This window comes from Natator depressus, chromosome 21 (genome assembly GCF_965152275.1).
Source record: "Natator depressus isolate rNatDep1 chromosome 21, rNatDep2.hap1, whole genome shotgun sequence".
Classification (NCBI taxonomy): domain Eukaryota; kingdom Metazoa; phylum Chordata; order Testudines; family Cheloniidae; genus Natator; species Natator depressus.
Window position 1 is genome coordinate 17,592,804 of NC_134254.1, and position 19,408 is coordinate 17,612,211.

The window sequence follows — 19,408 nt, forward strand, 5'->3', positions numbered from 1 at the left end:
AGTTGGCTGATGTGATTGCAGAGCCATTGGCCATTATCTTTGAAAACTTGTGGCGATCAGGGGAGATCCCGGATGACTGGAAAAAGGCTAATGTAGTGCCCATCTTTAAAAAAGGGAAGGAGTATCATCCAGGGAACTACAGGCTAGTCAGCCTCACCTCAGTCCCTGGAAAAATCATGGAGCAGGTCCTCAAGGAATCAATTCTGAAGCACTTAGAGGAGAGGAAAGTGATCAGGAACAGTCAGCATGGATTAACCAAGGGCAAGTCATGCCTGACTAACCTAATTGCCCTCTATGATGAGATAACTAGCTCTGTGGATGAGGAGAAAGCAGTGGACATGTTATTCCTTGACTTTAGCAAAGCTTTTGATATGGTCTCCCACAGTATTCTTGCCAGCAAGTTAAAGAAGTATGGGCTGGATGAATGGACTATCAGGTGGATAGAAAGCTGGCTAGATCATTGGGCTCATCGGGTAGTGATCAATGGGTCCATGTCTAGTTGGCAGCCGGTATCAAGTTGAGTGCCCAAGGGTCAGGCCTGGGGCTGGTTTTATTCAATATCTTCATTAATGATCTGGAGGATGGCATGGATTGCACCCTCACAATTTTGGAGATGACACTAAAGTGGGAGGAGTGGTAGATACGCTGGAGGGTAGGGATAGGACACAGAGGGACCTAGTCAAATTAGAGGATTGGGCCAAAAGAAATCTGATGAAGTTCAGAGTCCTGCACTTAGGACGGAATAATCCCATGCACTGCTACAGACTAGGGACCGAGCGACTAGGCAGCAGTTCTGCAGAAAAGGACCTAGGGGTTACAGTGGATGAGAAGCTGGATATGAGTCAACAGTGTGCCCTTGTTGCCAAGAAGGCTAATGGCATTTTGGGATGTATAAGTCGGGGCATTGCCATCAGATCGAGGGATGTGATCATTCCCCTCTGTTCAGCATTGCTGAGACCTCATCTGGAGTACTGTGTCCAGTTTTGGGCCCCACACTACAAGAAGAATGTGGAAAAATTGGAAAGAGTCCAGCGGAGGGCAACAAAAATGATTAGGGGGTTGGAACACATGATTTATGAGGAGAGGCTGAAGGAACTGGGATTATTTAGTCTGCAAAAGAGATGAGTGAGGGGGGATTTGATAGCTGCTTTTGACTACCTGAAAGAGGGTTCCAAAGAGGATGGATCTAGACTGTTCTCAGTGGTATCAAATGAAAGAACCAGGAGCAACGGTCTCAAGTTGCAGTGGGGGAGGTTTAGGTTGGATATTAGGAAAAACTTTTTCACTAGGAGGGTGGTGAAGCACTGGAATGGGTTACCTAGGGAGGTGATGGAATCTCCTTCCTTAGAGGTTTTTAAGGCCTGGCTTGACAAAGCCCTGGCTGGGATGATTTAGTTGGGGAATGGTCCTGCTTTGAGCAGGAGGTTGGACTAGATGACCTCCTGAGGTCCCTTCCAACCCTGATATTCTATGATTCTATGAATAGTTCTCTGAAAACATTCCCTCAATGTGCAGGGCAGTCAAAAAAGCAAACAGAATGTTGGGAACCACTAGGAAAGATGTAGATAATAAGAAAGTAAAAATCATAGTGTCTCCTTATAAATCAATGGTATGCCCACATCCTGAACACTGCATTCAGTTCTTGTCACCCCATCTCAAAAGAGATATATTAAAAATGGAAAAGGTACAGAGAAGAGCAACAAAAATGATTAGGGGCATGGAACAGTTTCCATATGAGAAGAGATTAAAAAGACAGATTTTTCAGCTTGGAAAAAGAGATGACTAAAAGGGGAGATATGATAGAGGTCTATAAAATCATGACCAGTGTGGAGAAAGCGAATAAGGAAATGTTATTTACTCCTCCTCATAACACAAGAACTAGGAGTCACCAAATGAAACTAACAGGCAACAGGTTTAAAGCCAACAAAAGGAAATACTTCTTCACACACAACGCACAGACAACCTGTGGGACTCATTGCCAGGGGATGTTGTGAAGGCCAAAACTATGTCAGGATCCCCCAAAAAACCTAGAGAAGTTCCTGGATGATAGGTCCATCAATGACTATTACCCAGGATGGTCAGGGATGCAACACCATGCTCTGGGTGCCCTTAGCTTCTGTTTGCCAGAAGTTGGAGTGGACGACAGGGGATGGATCACTCAATGATTGCCTGTTCTATTTATTCCCTCTGAAGCAAATGCTGTTGGCCACTGTTGGAAGACGGGATACTGGGCTAGATGGACCATTGGTCTGACCCACTATGGCTGTTCTTATGTTTTTATGTTAACCTTAACAGAACTCTACGGGTTAGATTCACAAAGGGAATTAGGCACCTAAGTCCAAGATTTTAGGGGCGACTGGTACTCATAAAACGCCAGCTCAGCTGCTGCCAAACCCTGTAGATGCCTAAACTCACCTGGGGCCAAAGTTTTTGCAGGTGTCTAAGTTTCTGTGTCTGGGCACGCAAACTACTGCCTCACTCTAGGCATCTGGATGCCTACGGTCCAGTGCAATTCACAAACCAGGGGAAGGTTAAGTGCTCCTCCGCCTAACTTGCTTGTGTCCCCTGATCTGGTAGGTGTGCCCAGTGTATGCCAAACTCCACACAAAATAGTTGGGAGGATTGAGGAGAGCGGGCACGAAGGGGAAGGAGGAGCTACCTTGTAACTTTTGGTCCAGTACTCACCCTGGATGTGGGAGATCCTCGATTCAAGTCCCCCCATCACTCGATGAGGAGAAGGGGTTTAAACAGACATCGGCCACCTCTTAGGTGAGAGTGTCCTAACCCAGTGCTCCCAAACATTTTGTGTCTTTTTTTGCAACCCACCATTACATATACGCATCCTCCACCCTGGCACTGCAAGCCTAATCCTGGCCAAGTGTGGAGAGGAGGCTTTGGGCCAGGAGAGCAAGCCTGCCCTGTGTTCACCGCACAGCGACACCTCCTGTTCCACTGGGCTCAGTCCAGCTCCCTGCTCTCAGCCTTGCGACCTGGTGCTGGGGGACAGAGTATCACTTAGTTTGGCTGATGAAGGAGGGGCAGCTGGGCCAAATCTGAGTAGCATTGCAACCCCAGGCACCAGATCACAATGCCTGGGAAGGGACAGTAGCCACTGCTGCAAGGTGAGTGAGGGGTGGGCTTGTTCTTCACACACATATACACACGTCAGAAGAAGTATATGTCTGCCAAGGCCCAATGACAAGTTAATCTGGCCCTGGACATGGCAATCCATCTAGAACCTTCCCAGGACCCACTGTTTGGGAAACACTGGCCTAGCGGACTGGCTTTCGTGAATCCCATTCTTAGGTGCTTATCTCCCTCCACTCACTGTATAGAAATCATAAGCACCTAACCCAGGCTTTCTGAATCCCAGTGATTTTCTAGGCACCCTTATAGGAAGATGTCTCTTAAAGAGATTTCCCTGGGACTGCCACCAGCTGTATAAGTCACAGGGAACATGCAGAAGGCAGTGAGCTGGTGTAGAGGCACAAGGCTTCTACACAGATGGACCTGGAATCCATGTGGATCGTCGGCAACTGAGCAGGTTTATTCTCTTGGCCTGCAACCTGTTCTGCCCTGCCTCTCAATACGATGACTGGGGACAAGCCTCCATGAAGAGAACTTCATGGAGATTTCCTCCTCTTAGGTCACTCCCACACGTTTATTGTTGGAAGGAAAGGGAAGCAAAGCTACTGTTAGTTTATCTACAAGAAATTATTTTACTCACCACCGGGGAATTTCTGAACCCTTTGATAGCCTGGAAGATGCCACCACCTATGGCTCCCATTGTGAAGGCACCACCACAGTCATCTACTATCCGCCAGGGGCTAAAGAGGAAAAATAAAACAAATTAGCGTGCTGAAATCCATGCTAAAGAACATGAAAACTACCATAAAGTTAATGTATAATTGAGAAAGTATGTATCCATGCTCTCCCAAAATACTTACAAAGCTCTAAGAGTTTCTGGCAATTCACGTACAAAGTTAATGCCATGTTATTTGAAAACGAGAGTGAAACAAAACTGCCAACTGCAATCTGTGTCACATCTGGTTTACTGACCTCCCAGCAAGACCAACACCACATTTACATACAGAAGAACCCCATTTACCCAATCTAACTGGGACCAGGGCCAGATTGGATAATAAAAAATGCAGATAATCAGGAGAATGGGCAAAGAGCCTTCTATCTATTATTTAAAGATGCGGAGTTACTTTTAAACTAGCGGACCCCTCTTCAAAAAGCATTAAAAAAAAAACTTAACTAAAAATACAATCCCCTAGTTCTTGTACAGCAAGAGAGTCAGGCCACCCGCCCTGCCCGGGGCTGACAGTCTGAGCCCCGTCACCTGGTTCGGTTAATACAGAGAGCCAGAAAACAGAGGCACGGATAAATGGGGTTCTACTGTACTTAGTGGCACAGAAATCATACCAAAACAAACCAGTGATTTATCTATAGCTTGACAACCTGCCTCCCTATGTTGGTGAACATCTTCTAATTCAAAGGAAGATTTAACCTCTTTCTCCAGTCATGCAACTAGCCAAATTTCCCCTCCCCTTCACTCCCTTATAATGGAACTCTCCCACCCGCCCCTTGTGAAACTGATTTAAAATCTTCTTTTATGCACCATGCTTCCTTGAAGCACTCTACAACAGACCTTTAGAAATTGCTACACTGGATCAAGCTCAAGGTCTGTCTAGTCCAGTGTCCTGTCTCTAGCAGTAGCGATCACCAGAAGCTTCAGAGGAAGGTGCAAGAACCTGCATCAGGACAACGTGAGACAATCTGTCCCCACATTACGTCTCACCCTGATCGCTAACAGTTAGAGAATGGCTTAAGACCTAAAAGATGAGACTTACTAACCCTTCAAAGCTATTAATTATAACAATTCTATATAGTCTCCTAACCCATGTACATGTCCAATCCCTCTTTGAATACTTCTGATTTTCTTACATTCAGTGACTTCCAATGGCAGTGAGATCCACAGTTTAAATTTGCCACCTTTCAGGTCCATTGAAAGTCACTTTGTTCTTCTGTTATGAGCCAGAGAAAACAGAAGCTCCCAAATCTACTTTCTGTAGACCATTATTTTATATATTTCTATCATGTCCCTTCTGAAATTAAACAAACAATCTTTTCAATCTCACTTAAGAGCTTTTCAAGGTGCCTAGTCATTCTCGCTGTCCTTCTCTGAACCTCCTCTACACCGCCGCGATATCCTTTAAGAGACAGAGTGACCGATACCACACAGTATATTCTAAATGAAGGCAAGCCATTGATTTCTATAGTGGCATTATATTCTCTGTGTAATTCTCCATTCCATTTTCATTTTAACATTGTGTTTGCTTCTTTTCACTGCAGCTGCATATTCAGAAGGCAAGAGCACTGACTTGTTCATAGTAGTGCCCCAGTCTCTTTCCTGAATTGATAAGTTAATTTAGAACCCTGTCACTTTATGACCAGTTCAAGTTTTCTCTTCAATCTTCCATCCCGTTGCCCATTCAGCAAGCTTGATTAGATCATAGACTCAGAGGGTTAGAAGGGACTGCAAAGGTAATTTAATCTAACCTCCTGCCAAGATGCAGGATTTGCTGTTTAAGCCATCCAAGACAGCTGGCTCTCTAGCCTCCTTTTGAAAACCTCCAGTGAAGAAGCTTCCACAAGCTCCCTAGGCGTCTGTTCCGTCTGTTCTTACAGTTAGGAAGTTTTTCCTGAGATTTAATCTAATCTGCTGTGCTGTGGTTTGATCCCATCGCCTCTTGTCCTGCTCTCTGTGGCAAGAGAGAACAACTTTTCTCCATCTTTTTTATGGCAGCCTTTCAAGTATTTGAAGACCACTATCATATCCCCCTTTAATCTCTTTTCCAGTTGAAACATACCCAGTTCCTTCAGGCTTTGCACATATGACTTGCATTTCATCCCTTCGATAATCTTTGTCGCTCACTTCTGGATCCTTTCATAAGGATATAAGAACGGCTAAACTGGGTCAGACCAAAGGTCCATAAAGCCGAGCATCCCATCCCCCAACAGTGGCCAACGCCAGGCACCCCAGAGGGAATGAACAGAACAGGCAACCATCAAGTGATCCATCCCCTGCCGCCCATTCTCAGCTTCTGGCAAACAGAGGCTAGGTACACCATCCCTGCCCATCCTGGCTAATAGCCATTCAATCCTCCATGAATATATCTAGTTCTTTTTTGAACCCTGTTATAGTTTTGGCCTTCACAACATCCTCTGGCAAGGAGTTCCACAGGTTTACTGTGTGTTGTGTAAAGAAATACTTCCTTTTGTTTTAAATCTGCTGCCTATTAATTTCAGCAGGTCACCCCTGGTTCTTGTGTTACGCGAAGGGATAAATAACACTTCCTTATTTACTTTCTCCACCCCAGTCATGATTCTATAGCCCTCTATCATATCCCTCCTTAGCCATCTCTTTTCCAAGCTGTACAGTCCCAGTATTTTTAATCTCTCCTCGTACAGAAGCCGTTCCAGACCCCTAATCATTTTTGTTGCCCTTCTCTGAATCTTTTTCAATTCCAATATATCTTTTTTTTAAATGGGGTGACCACATCTGCACGACGTATTCAAAATGTAGCCATACCATGGATTTATATAGAGGCAACATGATATTTTCAGTCTTATTATCTATCCCTTTCTTAATGATTCCCAACATTCTGTTTGCTTTTTTGACTGCCGCTGCACACTGAGTGGATGTTTTCAGAGAACTCTCCACAATGACGCCAAGATTTCTTTCTTGAATTATAACAGCTAATTTAAACCCCATCATTTTGCATGTATAGTTGGGATTATGTTTTCCAATGTGCATTTTTTTGCATTTGTCCACATGAAATTTCATCTGCCATTTTGTTGCCCAGCCACCCAGTTTTGTAAGATCCCTTTGCAGCTCTTCGCAGTCTGCTTTGGACTTAACTATCTTGAGTAATATTGTATCATCTGCAAATTTTGTCACCTCACTGTTTACCCCTTTTTCCAAATCATTTATGAATATGTTGAATAGTACTGGTCCCAGTATAGCTCACTGGGGGACATGACTATTTACCTCTCTCCACTCTGAAAACTGACCATTTATTCCTACCCTTTGTTTCCTATCTTTTAACCAGTTACCCATCCATGAGAGGACCTTTCCTCTTATCCCATGACCGCTTACTTTGCTTAAGAGCCTTTGGTGAGGGACCTTGTCAAAGGCTTTATGAAAATCTAAGTACACTATATCTACCCTACCAAATTCACGGTTCATTTTGGTAAATTTCACGGTCATGGGATTTTTAAAACAGTGAATTAGAGGATTGAGCCAAAAGAATACTGATGAGATTCAACAAGAACAAGTAAAAAGTCCTGCACTTAGGAAGGAAGAATCCCATGTACTGCTACAAACTAGGGACTGAGTGGCTAGGCAGCAGTTCTGCAGAAAAGGACCTAGAGGTTACGGTGGACAAGAAGCTGGATATGAGTCAACAGTGTGCCCTTGTTGCCAAGAAGGCTAACGGCATTTTGGGTTGTATAAGTGGGAGCACTGCCAGCCGATCAAGGGATGTGATCATTCCCTATATTTGGCGTTGTTGAGGCCTCATCTGAAGTACTGTGTCCAGTTTTGGGCCCCACACTACAAGAAGGATGTGGAAAAGTTGGAAAGAGTCCAGCAGAGGGCAAAAAAAATGCTTAGGGGACTGGAACACATGACTTATGAGGAGAAGCTGAAGGAACTGGGATTATTTAGTCTGCAGAAGAAAAGAATAAGGGGGGATTTGATAGCTGCTTTCAACTACCTGAAAGGGGGTTCCAAAAAGGATGGATCTAGGCTGTTCTTAGTGATACCAGATGACAGAACAAGGAGTAATGGTCTCAAGTTGCATTGAGACCACTAGGTTGGATATTGGGAAAAACTTTTTCACTAGGAGGGTGGTGAAGGACTGGAACGGGTTACCTAGGGAGGTGGTGGAATCTCCTTCCTTAGCGGTTTTTAAGGTCAGGCTTGACAAAGCCCTGGCCGGGACGATTTAGTTGGCGGTTGGTCCTGCTTTGAGCAGGGGGCTGGACTAGATGACCTTCTGAGGTCCTTTCCAAGCCTGATACTTTGTGATTTCAGCCTTTAAATCTGAAATTTCATGGTGTTGTATTTGTAGGGATCCTGACCCAAAAAGGAGTTGTGGGGTGGTTGCTAGGTTTTTGTAGGTACTGCTACCCTTACTTCTGCACTGTTGCTGGTGGCGGCGCTACCTTGAGAGCTGGACAGTTGGAGAGTGGCAGCTGCTGGCCGGGAGCCCAGCTTTGAAGGCAGGGCTGCTGCTAGAAGCAGCACAGAAGTAGGGATGGCATGGTATGGTATGGTATTGCCACCCTTACATCTGCACTACTGGTGGTGGGGCACCCCTTCCGAGCTGGACTCCTGGCCAACAGCCACCGCTTTCTGACCACCCAGCTCTGAAGGCAGGGAAGAAGTAAGGGTGGAAATACTGTGACCCACCTGAGAGTCCTGACCCAAAAGGGAGTTGCAATTTGAGAAATTCTGGTTTCCCGTGAAATCTATATAGTATAGGATAAATGCACACAAAAGACCAGATTTTACAGTCCATGACGTGTTTTTCATGGCCACGAATTTGGTAGGGCCCTAACTATATCCACTGGATCCCCCTAGTCCACATGCTTGCTGACCCCCTCAAAGAATTCTAGCAGATTGGTGAGGCATGATTTCCCTTTACAGAAACCCTGTTGACTCTTCCCCAACAAATTATGTTAATCTATGTGTCTGACAATTCTGTTCTTTACTATAGTTTCAACCAGTTTGCCCAGTAATGAAGCTTAGTGGCCTGTAATTGCCAGGATCACCTCCAGAGCCCTTCTTAAAACTCGGCATCACATTAGCTATCCTCCTGTCATTTAGTACAGAAGCTGATTTAAATGATAGGTTACAAACCACAGTTAGTAGTTCTGCAATCTCACATTTGAGTTCCTTCAGAACTCTTGGGTGAATACCATCTGGTCCTGATGACTTAAAACTGTTAATCAATTTGTTCCAATACCTCCTCTAATACACCTCAATTTGGGACAGTTCCTCAGATTTGTTACCTGAAAAGAATGGCTCAGATTTAGGAATCTCCCCTACATCCTCAGCCGTGAAGACCGATGCAAAGAACTCATTTAGTTTCATTTCAATGGCCTTATCGTCCTTGAGTGCTCCTTTAGCATCCTGATCGTCCAGTGAACCCACTAGTTGTTTAGCAGGGTTCCTGCTTCTGATGTACCATATATACTTGCTCATAAGCTGAATATTTTTGGTAAAAAAGTGACCCATCAAAGAGCGGGGGTCAGCTTATAAACTGGTCTACACCAAAATTTGATGATTTAAATTCTATGGAATCATTGAACTGAATATCTAATACTGTGTCATTTTGTTTACCTGGCGCATCTGCAGGCACGGAGCCCCTCAGCTCCCAGTGGCCACGGTTCGCAATTCCCAGCCAATGGGAGCTGCGGGAAGCGCCACTTCCCACAGCTCCCATTGGCTAGGAACGGCGAACCGCGGCCACTGGGAGCTGAGGGGCTCCATGCCTGCAGACACGCCAGGTAAACAAAATGACCAGGCCCACTAGTGGCTTTCCCTAACAGGCCAGGAGCCAAAGTTTGCCAACCCCTGAAATATAGGGTCGGATTATGAAAGTGTCAAAGTTTTTGCTATTTTTACCTAACCATCTTGGGGGGTCGGCTTATAAACGAACGGGCTAATGAACGAGTATATACAGTTCTTTAAAAAAAATTGCTATTACTTTTTGAGTCTTTGGCTAGCCGTTCTTAATTCTTTTTTGGCCTTCCTAATTATATTTTTACACTTCACTTGGCAGACTATGCTCCTTTCTATTTTCCTCACTAGGATTTAGCTTCCACTTTTTAAAGGCCTTTTTGCCTTTCACTGCTTCTTTTACCGTGGCTAAACAACAAACTGGCACTTTTTTGGTTCTCTTACTCTGTTTTTTAATTTAGGATATGCATTTAAGTTGAGCCTCTATTATGGTGTCTTTAAAAAGTTTTCATGCAGCTTGGAAAGATTTCACTTTTGGCACTGTACCTTTTAATTTCTGAAAAAACAACAAGGAGTACTTGTGGCACCTTAGAGACTAACAAATTTATTTGGGCATAAGCTTTTGTGAGCTAAAACCCACTTCATCAGATGCACGGAGTGGAAAATACAGTAGGAAGTTACATATACAGAGTACATGAAGAGATGGGGGTTGCCTTACCAATTCTAAAGAGACAATTCAGTTAAAGTGGGCTATTAGCAGCAGGAGGAAAAAAAATCACTTTTGTAGTGGTAATCCGGGTGGACCATTTCAAACAGTTGACAGGTGAATAACAGTAGGGGGGAAATTAGCATCGGGAAATAGTTTTTAGTTTGTGTAATGACCCATCCACTCCCAGTCTTTATTCAGGCCTAATTTGATGGTGTCCAGTTTGCAAATTAATTCCAGTTCTGCAGTTTCTCGTTGGAGTCTGTTTTTGAAGAAAACGACAAACTGGACCAGCTCCACTTAGGACTAAATCAAGAATTGCCTCTCCTCTTGTAAAAAGAAAAGGAGTACTTGTGGCACCTTAGAGACTAACAAATTTATTTGAGCATAAGCTTTCGTGAGCTACATTCAGTGGAAATGAATGCATCCGATGAAGTGAGCTGTAGCTCACGAAAGCTTATGCTCAGATAAATGTGTTATTCTCTAAGGTGCCACAAGTACTCCTTTTCTTTTTGCGAATACAAACTAACACGGCTGCTACTCGGAAACCTCTCCTCTTGTGGGTTCCAAGACTAGCTGCTCCAAGAAGCAGTCATTTAAGGTGTCAAGAAACTTTATCTCTGCATCCCGTCCTGAGATAACATGTACCCAGTCAATATGGGGATAGTTGAAATCCCCCATTATTATTAATAGAGAGGTTTTTTTTATTATGATAGCCTCTCTAATCTCCCTGAGTATTTTGCAGTCCTATCACCATCCTGATCAGGCGGTCAGTAGTATACCCCTATTGCTATATTCTTATTATTCGAGTATGGAATTGGTATCCATAGAGATTCTATGGCACAGTTTGGATCATTTAAGATTTTTAAATCATTTGATTCCACGCTTTCTTTCACATATAGTGCTACTCCATCAGCACAACCTGTTCTGCCCTTCCGATATATTTTGTACCCAGGTATTACTGTGTCCCATTGATTATCCTAATTCCACCAAGTTTCTGTAATGCCTATTATATCTATATCCTCACTTAATATGAAGCGCTCTAGTTCACGCATCTTATTATTTAGACCTCTAGCATTTGTATATAAGCACTTTAAAAAATTGTCATAGAATCATAGAATATCAGGGTTGGAAGGGACCTCAGGAGGTCATCTAGTCCAACCCCCTGCTCAAAGCAGGACCAATCCCCAACTAAATCATCCCAGCCAGGGCTTTGTCAAGCCTGACCTTAAAAATATCTAAGGAAGGAGATTCCACCACCTCCCTAGATAACCCATTCCAGTGTTTCACCACCCTCCTAGTGAAAAAGTTTTTCCTAATATCCAACCTAAACCTCCCCCACTGCAACTTGAGACCATTACTCCTTGTCCTGTCATCTGCCATCACTGAGAATAGTCTAGATCCATCCTCTTTGGAACCACCTTTCAGGTAGTTGAAAGCAGCTATCAAATCCCCCCTCATGCTTCTCTTCCGCAGACTAAACAATCCCAGTTCCCTCAGTCTCTCCTCATAAGTCATGTGTTCCAGCCCCCTAATCATTTTTGTTGCCCTCCGCTGGACTCTTTCCAACTTTTCCACATCCTTCTTGTAGTGTGGGGCCCAAAACTGGACACAGTACTCCAGATGAGGCCTCACCAATGTTGAAGAGATGGGAACGATCACGTCCCTCGATCTGCTGGCAATGCCCCTACTTATACATCCCAAAATGCCATTGGCCTTCTTGGCAACAAGGGCACACTGTTGACTCATATCCAGCTTCTCGTCCACTGTAACCCCTAGGTCCTTTTCTGCAGAACTGCTGCCGAGCCATTCGGTCCCTAGTCTGTAGCGGTGCATGGGGTTCTTCCGTCCTAAGTGCAGGACTCTGCAACTTGTCCTTGTTGAACCTCATCAGATTTCTTTTGGCCCAATCCTCTAATTTCTCTAGGGCCCTCTGTATCCTATCCCTACCCTCCACCGTATCTACCTCTCCTCCCATTTTAGTGTCATCTGCAAACTTGCTGAGGGTGCAATCCACACCATCCTCCAGATCATTTAAGAAGATATTGAACAAAACCAGCCCCAGGACCGACCCTTGGGGCACTCCACTTGATACCGGCTGCCAACTAGACATGGACCATTGATCACTACCCGTTGAGCCCAACAATCTAGCCAACTTTCTATCCACCTTATAGTCCATTCATCCAGCCCATACTTCTTTAACTTGCTGGCAAGAATACTGTGGGAGACCGTGTCAAAAGCTTTGCTAAAGTCAAGGAACAACACGTCCACTGCTTTCCCCTCATCCACAGAGCCAGTTATCTCGTCATAGAAGGTAATTAGATTAGTCAGGCATGACTTGCCCTTGGTGAATCCATGCTGACTGTTCCTGATCATTTTCCTCTCCTCTAAGTGCTTCAGAATTGATTCCTTGAGGATCTGCTCCATGATTTTTCCAGGGACTGTGGTGAGGCTGACTGGCCTGTAGTTCCCAGTTTTCAGCTGTCTGCCATTACATAATGTAACTGAATGGGACTCTTTCATTTGACTGTTTCTCAGCAGATCCTACCTGTGTTTTATCACATTCCATCCTCTCCTCCTTACTAGGACACAGAGAATCTCCATTAATAGCATCTCCCCTAAGGGATGTCTCTGTCCAAATCACGTGCTCCTCGCTCCTCTGCCCCTGTCGGCTTTTCCCCAGCCCTTAATTTAAAAACTGCTCTACAACCTTTTCAATTTTAAGAGCAAGCAATCTGGTTTCATTTTGGTTTAGGTGGAGCCCATCCTTCCCATATAGGCTCCCCCTTTCCCAAAAGGTGCTCTAGTTCCTAATAAATCTAAACGCCTCCTCTCTACACCATCATCTCATCCCTGCATTGAGACCCTGCAGCTCTGCCTGTCTAGCTGCCCTGCGCATGGAACTGGAAGCATTTCAGAGAACATTACCACGGAGGTCCTGGACTTCAATCTCCAAGACTTCTCTCCTATCCTTCCCTATGTCATTGGTACGCACACCGGCTCCTCCCCAGCACTACACACAAGCCTATCTAGATGTCTCAAGAGATCCACAACCTTCACATCAGGCAGGCAAGTCACCATGCAGTTCTCCCAGTCATCAGAAACGCAGCTATGTTTCTAATGACTGACTCCCCCTATCACCTGTCTCTTCCTAATAACTGGAGTTCCCTCCCCCAGAGAGATATGCTCAGTGCAAGAGGATACCATGACATTATCTGGAAGGAGAGCCCCCACTACAGGATCATTTCCCTCTGCTCCAGTTGAATGTTCTCCTTCCCTGAGACTGTCATCCTCCTCAACAGCACAGAGGCTGTCAGACCAGGGGTGGGACCATTCTAGTGTCCTGGAAAGTCTTATCTATGTACCTCTCTGTCTCCCTTAGCTCCTCCAGCACAGCCACTCTGGTCTCCAAAGGGCCAAGAACTCCTTGCACTGAATGCACACATCCAGTTTTTCTACATCCTTTCTATACAGTGGTTGAGAAAAACTGGACACAGTACTCCAGCTGAGGCCTAACCAGCGCCAAGCAGAGCAGAACTATCACCTGTTAAAGCAATCTAAAATTGCATTTGCTTTTTTTGCAATAGCATCCCATTTTTGACTCATGTGAGGTAGTGATCAGTGCTGCTGCCAAGCCAGTTTTCCCAGTATTTGTGCATTTGGTTTTTCTTCCTTAAGTGTAGCACCTTACATTTGTCTTTGCTGAATTTCATTTGGTTGTCTATAGCAGTGGTTCTCAACCCGGGGTACATGTATCCCTGGAGGTACTCAGAGGTCTTGCAGGGGGTTCTCAACTCATCTACATCACTGTTTCTCAATGTAGGGGTTGCAGTCCCCCGGGGGGGGTCACGGGACAGGCTGCAAGTGCAGGGCCGGCAGTAGGGGGCAGCAAGCAGGGCAATTGCTCAGGGCCCCATGCTACAGTGGGCCCCACATGGTGGGACTCAGGCTTCAAACAAGGCTTACAAGTGAAAAAACAAGCTCAAGCATCATCCTGAAATGCAAGTACAATATTTATATTCCAATTTATTTTCTAATTATATGGTAAAAATGAGAAAGTAAGCAATGTTTCAGTAATAGTGTGCTGTGACACTTCTGTATTTTTATGTCTGATTTTATAAGCAAGTATTTTTTAAGTGAGGTGAAACCTGTCAGTATGCAAGACAAATCAGACTCCTTAAAGGAGTACAGTAGCCTGGAAAGGTTGAGAACCACTGATCTATAGCCCAGTTCTCCAATTTATCCCTCTGACTTTTAGCTGTATCCTCCAAAGTATTGGCAACACCACCACCACCTTTGTGTCACCTGCGAACCTGATCAGTACCTGATCAGTACGCTCTGGATCCCTACCTCCGACTCATTAATACAAACGTTACCGCCCCCGGACCCAGAACAGAGTGGGGCTGAACCTCACCTGAGGCCTCCCGCCAATCCCACATCACCCTATTCCTAGCGCCGCTGCTGGCAACTGCTTCACCGGGAGGTATCCGCTGAAGGGTGGCTCTCCGGAGCCCCCAGCTCACGCCTCAGCGCGTCAGGGGTCGCGCCCAAGCACCCCCCGCTGTCTCTGGACCGGACTCCCCGAAATCATGCTGTGAAATTAGCGAACGCTGAGGCTGCCCCACCGACGCCTGTAAGAACAGCGGAGCCGCCAGGGTTCCCGCTAGGCTCCAGCCTACCCTCCGGCCCGCCCGCCTCACGCGGCACTGCAGGGCCTTCTCCCGCCAGGGCTCCGATGGCCCCGTGAGCTGGGGCGGGACACGCCTTCCCTGCCCGCCGCGGCCCAACCCCCGGCTCCGCCCGGCATGGCGCTGCCCAGCGACCCGAACCGGCGCGGCCCCGCGCTCAGCGGCCCGGGAGAGGCGCGCGGCAGGCAGGGAGCCCGCCAAGGGCCGCTCACCACGGCTCGCGCGCGTACTCCTCCATCTTGGGTCAGCCGGGCCGGCGTCCGAACGGGGCACGTGACTGACCGCAGAACGTTCCACCTTCGCTCGTGACCCTGAGGCAATGCGGTTGGCTCCAGCCTGGGCGAGCTGGCCAATGGGGTTCCAGGAGGGCGGGCCGGGCGCGGCGCACTGTCATTCGGAGTGGGCGGTAGCCGGCCTTTGACTCCAAACCACCTGATCCCCGCTGAGGCTGCCCGAGCCTGTAGGGGGCAGCCGCGATGATCGGCCCTGGTGGGGCGTTGCCCTGCTGCCCCTCCCCCCGCACACATACACCCTGTGGGCCCAGGCTGGTGGGTTCTCTGTGGTGCCCCTCCCCCGCCCACTGTGTGAGCCCAGGCTGGTGGGTTCTCTGTGGTGCCCCTCCCCCCCCGTCTGAGCCCACGCTGGTGGGTTCTCTGTGGTGCCCCCCCCACTCCCAGCTGAATCACAGAGCAGAAGGTGGCTGTGATTCCTCTCCTAGAGGCAGAAACGTGGGCTGCTAATGTACTTTTGTGAAAACCGTAGGAGCTGACTGGAGTTCTATGGATCACAGAGGAGCCAAAACTGGGACTGAGGCACCTAAGTACTTTTGTGGCTCCCACCCCTTATCCCGGCAGCTTCCCCTAACGAAGCAGCCAAAGAGTAGTCAGACATTCCTCCTGTTGTAATTGGGGCAACAGAGAGTGATTCTGGCCTAGCACCATCAGAAGCAGCACTAATCAACGTGCTTTGTGTGCCTGGGGATCAGATAACTCAGTGGTTTTCAACCTTTTTTCATTTGTGCACCCCTAAAAAATTTCACATGGTGGTGCAGACCCCTTTGGAAATCTTAGAAAGTTTGTGGACCCCAGGGAGCCACAGACTAAAGGGTGAAAACCGCTGTTCTGTGGTAATGACAGTCTTTTGCGGACCCCTTAGACATAGTTTTCAGACCTCCAGGGGACTGCAGAACACAAATTGAAAACCACTGAGGGAATAGATCCCCCTGAGGACTGACTTTTCAGTGCAAGCAAAGCAATCAACTGCTAAAGGAAATAATTGACTGAGACAATGGGGGAAAAGCCCTCTTTTTTTTCTTTATATTGGTGTTTACAGAGGTGTTAAAAGATGTTCTTGTAAATGTAAAGATTTATTCTTATAACTGAATGCAGCAAGTTCATATTTGTCTTCATTTAGAAGAGGATAGTAGCTTTATTTCAAATGTATTGTGCTGCAATAATGAAGGCTGCCAGAAGATGGTGCTGTGGTTACATTTAGGCAGGACCCTGGGGAAAAAAAAGAGGGGAAGGGCAGAGTGTGTGAGGGGAAAACCATGTTCAGTTCAAAGCTGCAGCCTGGCTGTGTAGCCTTTACTTTTGCTAAAGCGTGGAACATCTTTCCAACATAGAGTTCATTTCTTGTATTAATACATGTGGCTACACAATCAGCTGATCCACCCAATGCCAATCACTTGGGAGCTATGGGAATGCCATGGTGACAATGGGATTCGGGTTCTCAGACAGCTCTTACCCTTTTCTCTAATAAATGGTGGACTGATTGGGGCAAATTAAATGCTAAGAGAACAAGCAACTCCATAAACCTCAGCCTTTGGGGAGAGTTCTCAGGATGGCTTCCAACATCTCAGGTGCAACGGTTTTTGGTTGTCGCTGCCCAAGTGCCATAGCTGCAGCGACTATAGCCATGAAAGTGTAAGGGGACTGTTGGCCCTTTACTAAAACTCAGTGGTGTTTTTTTGGCTGCTAGCTCCCAGTACCAAAAGAAAGGGGAAGGGTCAATGGGAAATCAGGACCCTGAGATTGACAGTCCCCAGGAACAATGGAGAGAGGCCAGTGCTCCAGGTCAGCCTGATTGACAGGGCAGGCAGACCAATGAGGGAGTCAGGAGCCTGGGATCCCATCTTCCAGGTGTGCTGGAGCTGCCTCAGGCAGTGCAGGGATGAGCTGAGCTGAGAGCAGAGCTGCAACAACAAAAACAGCCCAGGGAGCAGATCTGTGCTGGGAGGAGAACTACAGAAACCAGAGCTAGAGGGGCCAGAAAAAGCAGCCTAGAGAGCTGGAGGCAGAGCAGCAGTGCGGAGGCAGGGTGGAGCTGGAGTTGAGACTGGGGCTGTCTGGAGCTGGGTGTGGTGAACAGCTGGGCAGAGCGAGGGGGGACCCTGGGCAGTGGGCCCAGCTCAGGGAGATGCCACCAGCCAAGAGGCCTTGAAGGCCAGACTTGGAGCGGGATCGTAACCCCAGTGGGGTGGGGGCGATGCTGGGAAGAAGGGTCCTGCCACCTAGAGCCTAAGGGCATGCAAGTGTCTGACCCACAGCATCCCTGCAGCACAGCCAGGGCCTGGACAGGAGGACTGGGACATGTGAGGAACAGACTGAACTTCCCTTACGTTCCAGAGAAGCTGGTTGTGACGTCCCCATGCCATAGAGCGGGGTGACGGGTTTTCCTTTAACCTTTCCCATTTTTCCTTATTTTTTTAAAATTGATTGCTGTTAAATAAATTGTATTTGCTTTGAACTATATGCAATGATCAGTGGGTCAGGGAAGTGTCCAGTCCGGAGAGAGCATCCTGAAGTAGGGACACCCTAGTCCCTACCATAAGTGACCATGACAAAGTTGGGGGTTGAGCCCCCCAGGAATCCTGGGCCCAGCTTTGTTGGGGTTACGAGGACTCTGCCACACAGGAGAGTGGAAGGGGAGTCCATTTCACAGGCATAGTGTATAAGCCAGGAAAGTTCCACACAAACAATAGTGGGACTTACACTTACAAAAGTGACATCAGATAGGTTCACTGGGGAATAGTACGCTGAGTGGTGTCCTCGCAAGCTGCTGAGAAGACATTTCTGAATCTGTGAGCCCCAACATTATCAGAATCCCCTTTCAGTAAGGGATTGATTATTTTCTTGATTTAAAACAACCCCCCAAATTTAAATTATTAGATGTAATTTTTTTCCCCAAATGGAAGTGAGATATCAGGCATATGGGGGAAGACAGGAATGAAGAGGATTCAGGGCAGGCAGCCTCAGCCAAAAAATGTTTTAATTTCCTATCATCAGTAAATAGGAGATATTTTATCTGAGGGGCATTATGTGTGAAAGTGCAATAAGACTCAGGTGAGAGGGGATATTTGTCCCTTGTTAAATTAATGGGAGTAGAATGTTGGACCCAAAAGGTTCATGACAATTGTAAAAAGAAAAAAGAAAAGGAGTACTTGTGGCACCTTAGAGACTAACCAGTTTATTTGAGCATGAGCTTTCGTGAGCTACAGCTCACTTCATCGGATCCGATGAAGTGAGCTGTAGCTCACGAAAGCTCATGCTCAAATAAACTGGTTAGTCTCTAAGGTGCCACAAGTACTCCTTTTCTTTTTTCTTTTTACGAATACAGACCAACACGGCTGTTACTCTGAAACATGACAATTGTGAATCACAGCTGTGTGAGCTGGAAGCACGTGGGGAAGAGAGACCCTCAAGCAAGTAATCTATCTGCCCAAGAGCATCGTATTGTAAAACAACAGAGAAAGCTTTTGACTTTGTATGTGTTGAGTGAGTGATGATTTTAACCTCAGCTCTCTCTGGACATTCTGAACAGAGGGGAGAATTTAACAGATGGGAGGGATTAATTAATTTCTAATGTTGCTCTATTTGGCTATAAAGAGCCTGAAATGGGAAGAAGGAGGAAGGGGAGGAAGGATGGTCTTGAGGTTGAGGCAGTGGCATGGCAATCTGGAGATATGGAATAAATTTCCAGCTCTGCCACAGACTTTCTATGTGAACTTGGGCAAGACACTTGATCTTACTGTGCCTCAATTCCTTATCTGTAAATGTGGCTAATAATGCTCCTGTACTTCACAGGAGTGTTGTACAGACATGCTCATTAATGTTTGAGAGGTGTTTCATGAATATGGTGATCCTGATAAGTACACAGACTGATAGAACCTCACTTAAAATCCGGTGCTGCATATGAGCTTCCTTGAAGGAAATTTATTTTCCATATGGTATCATACCCATCTTGAGTCTTCATCTCTGACAACTCGATGCTGTCTCTGAACTTAATTCTCTTGGTGAAACTCATAATATCCATAAATGGGCAAATCCTTACACTTCTAAACTTTCCCTGGACATGCGTGCCTAGTTTCCTCTACATTAGTCCTTTCCTGATGTTCACAGTGCCTCCCATTCTAGTACGAACTGTGAATTTCATTAATGTGCTATTTTATTTCTTCTAAATCATTAGTTAAAATGTTAA

At 46.2% G+C, this 19,408-nt stretch overlaps 1 protein-coding gene across 1 annotated transcript in view; it reads right to left on the reverse strand.

Moving 5' to 3' along the window:
• TIMM17A (translocase of inner mitochondrial membrane 17A) overlaps positions 1-15,262 on the reverse strand; it is a 33,947-nt gene extending 18,685 nt beyond the window's left edge. Inside the window, exons 1-2 of the mRNA XM_074936449.1 lie at positions 15,142-15,262; positions 3,728-3,827 (exon numbers count right to left, since the gene is read on the reverse strand). Of these exons, the coding sequence (XP_074792550.1) occupies positions 3,728-3,827; positions 15,142-15,167 (126 nt within the window). The 5' untranslated portion in view covers positions 15,168-15,262. The remainder of the gene's footprint in view (positions 1-3,727; positions 3,828-15,141) is intronic.
• Between the last annotated feature and the right edge of the window lie 4,146 nt (positions 15,263-19,408).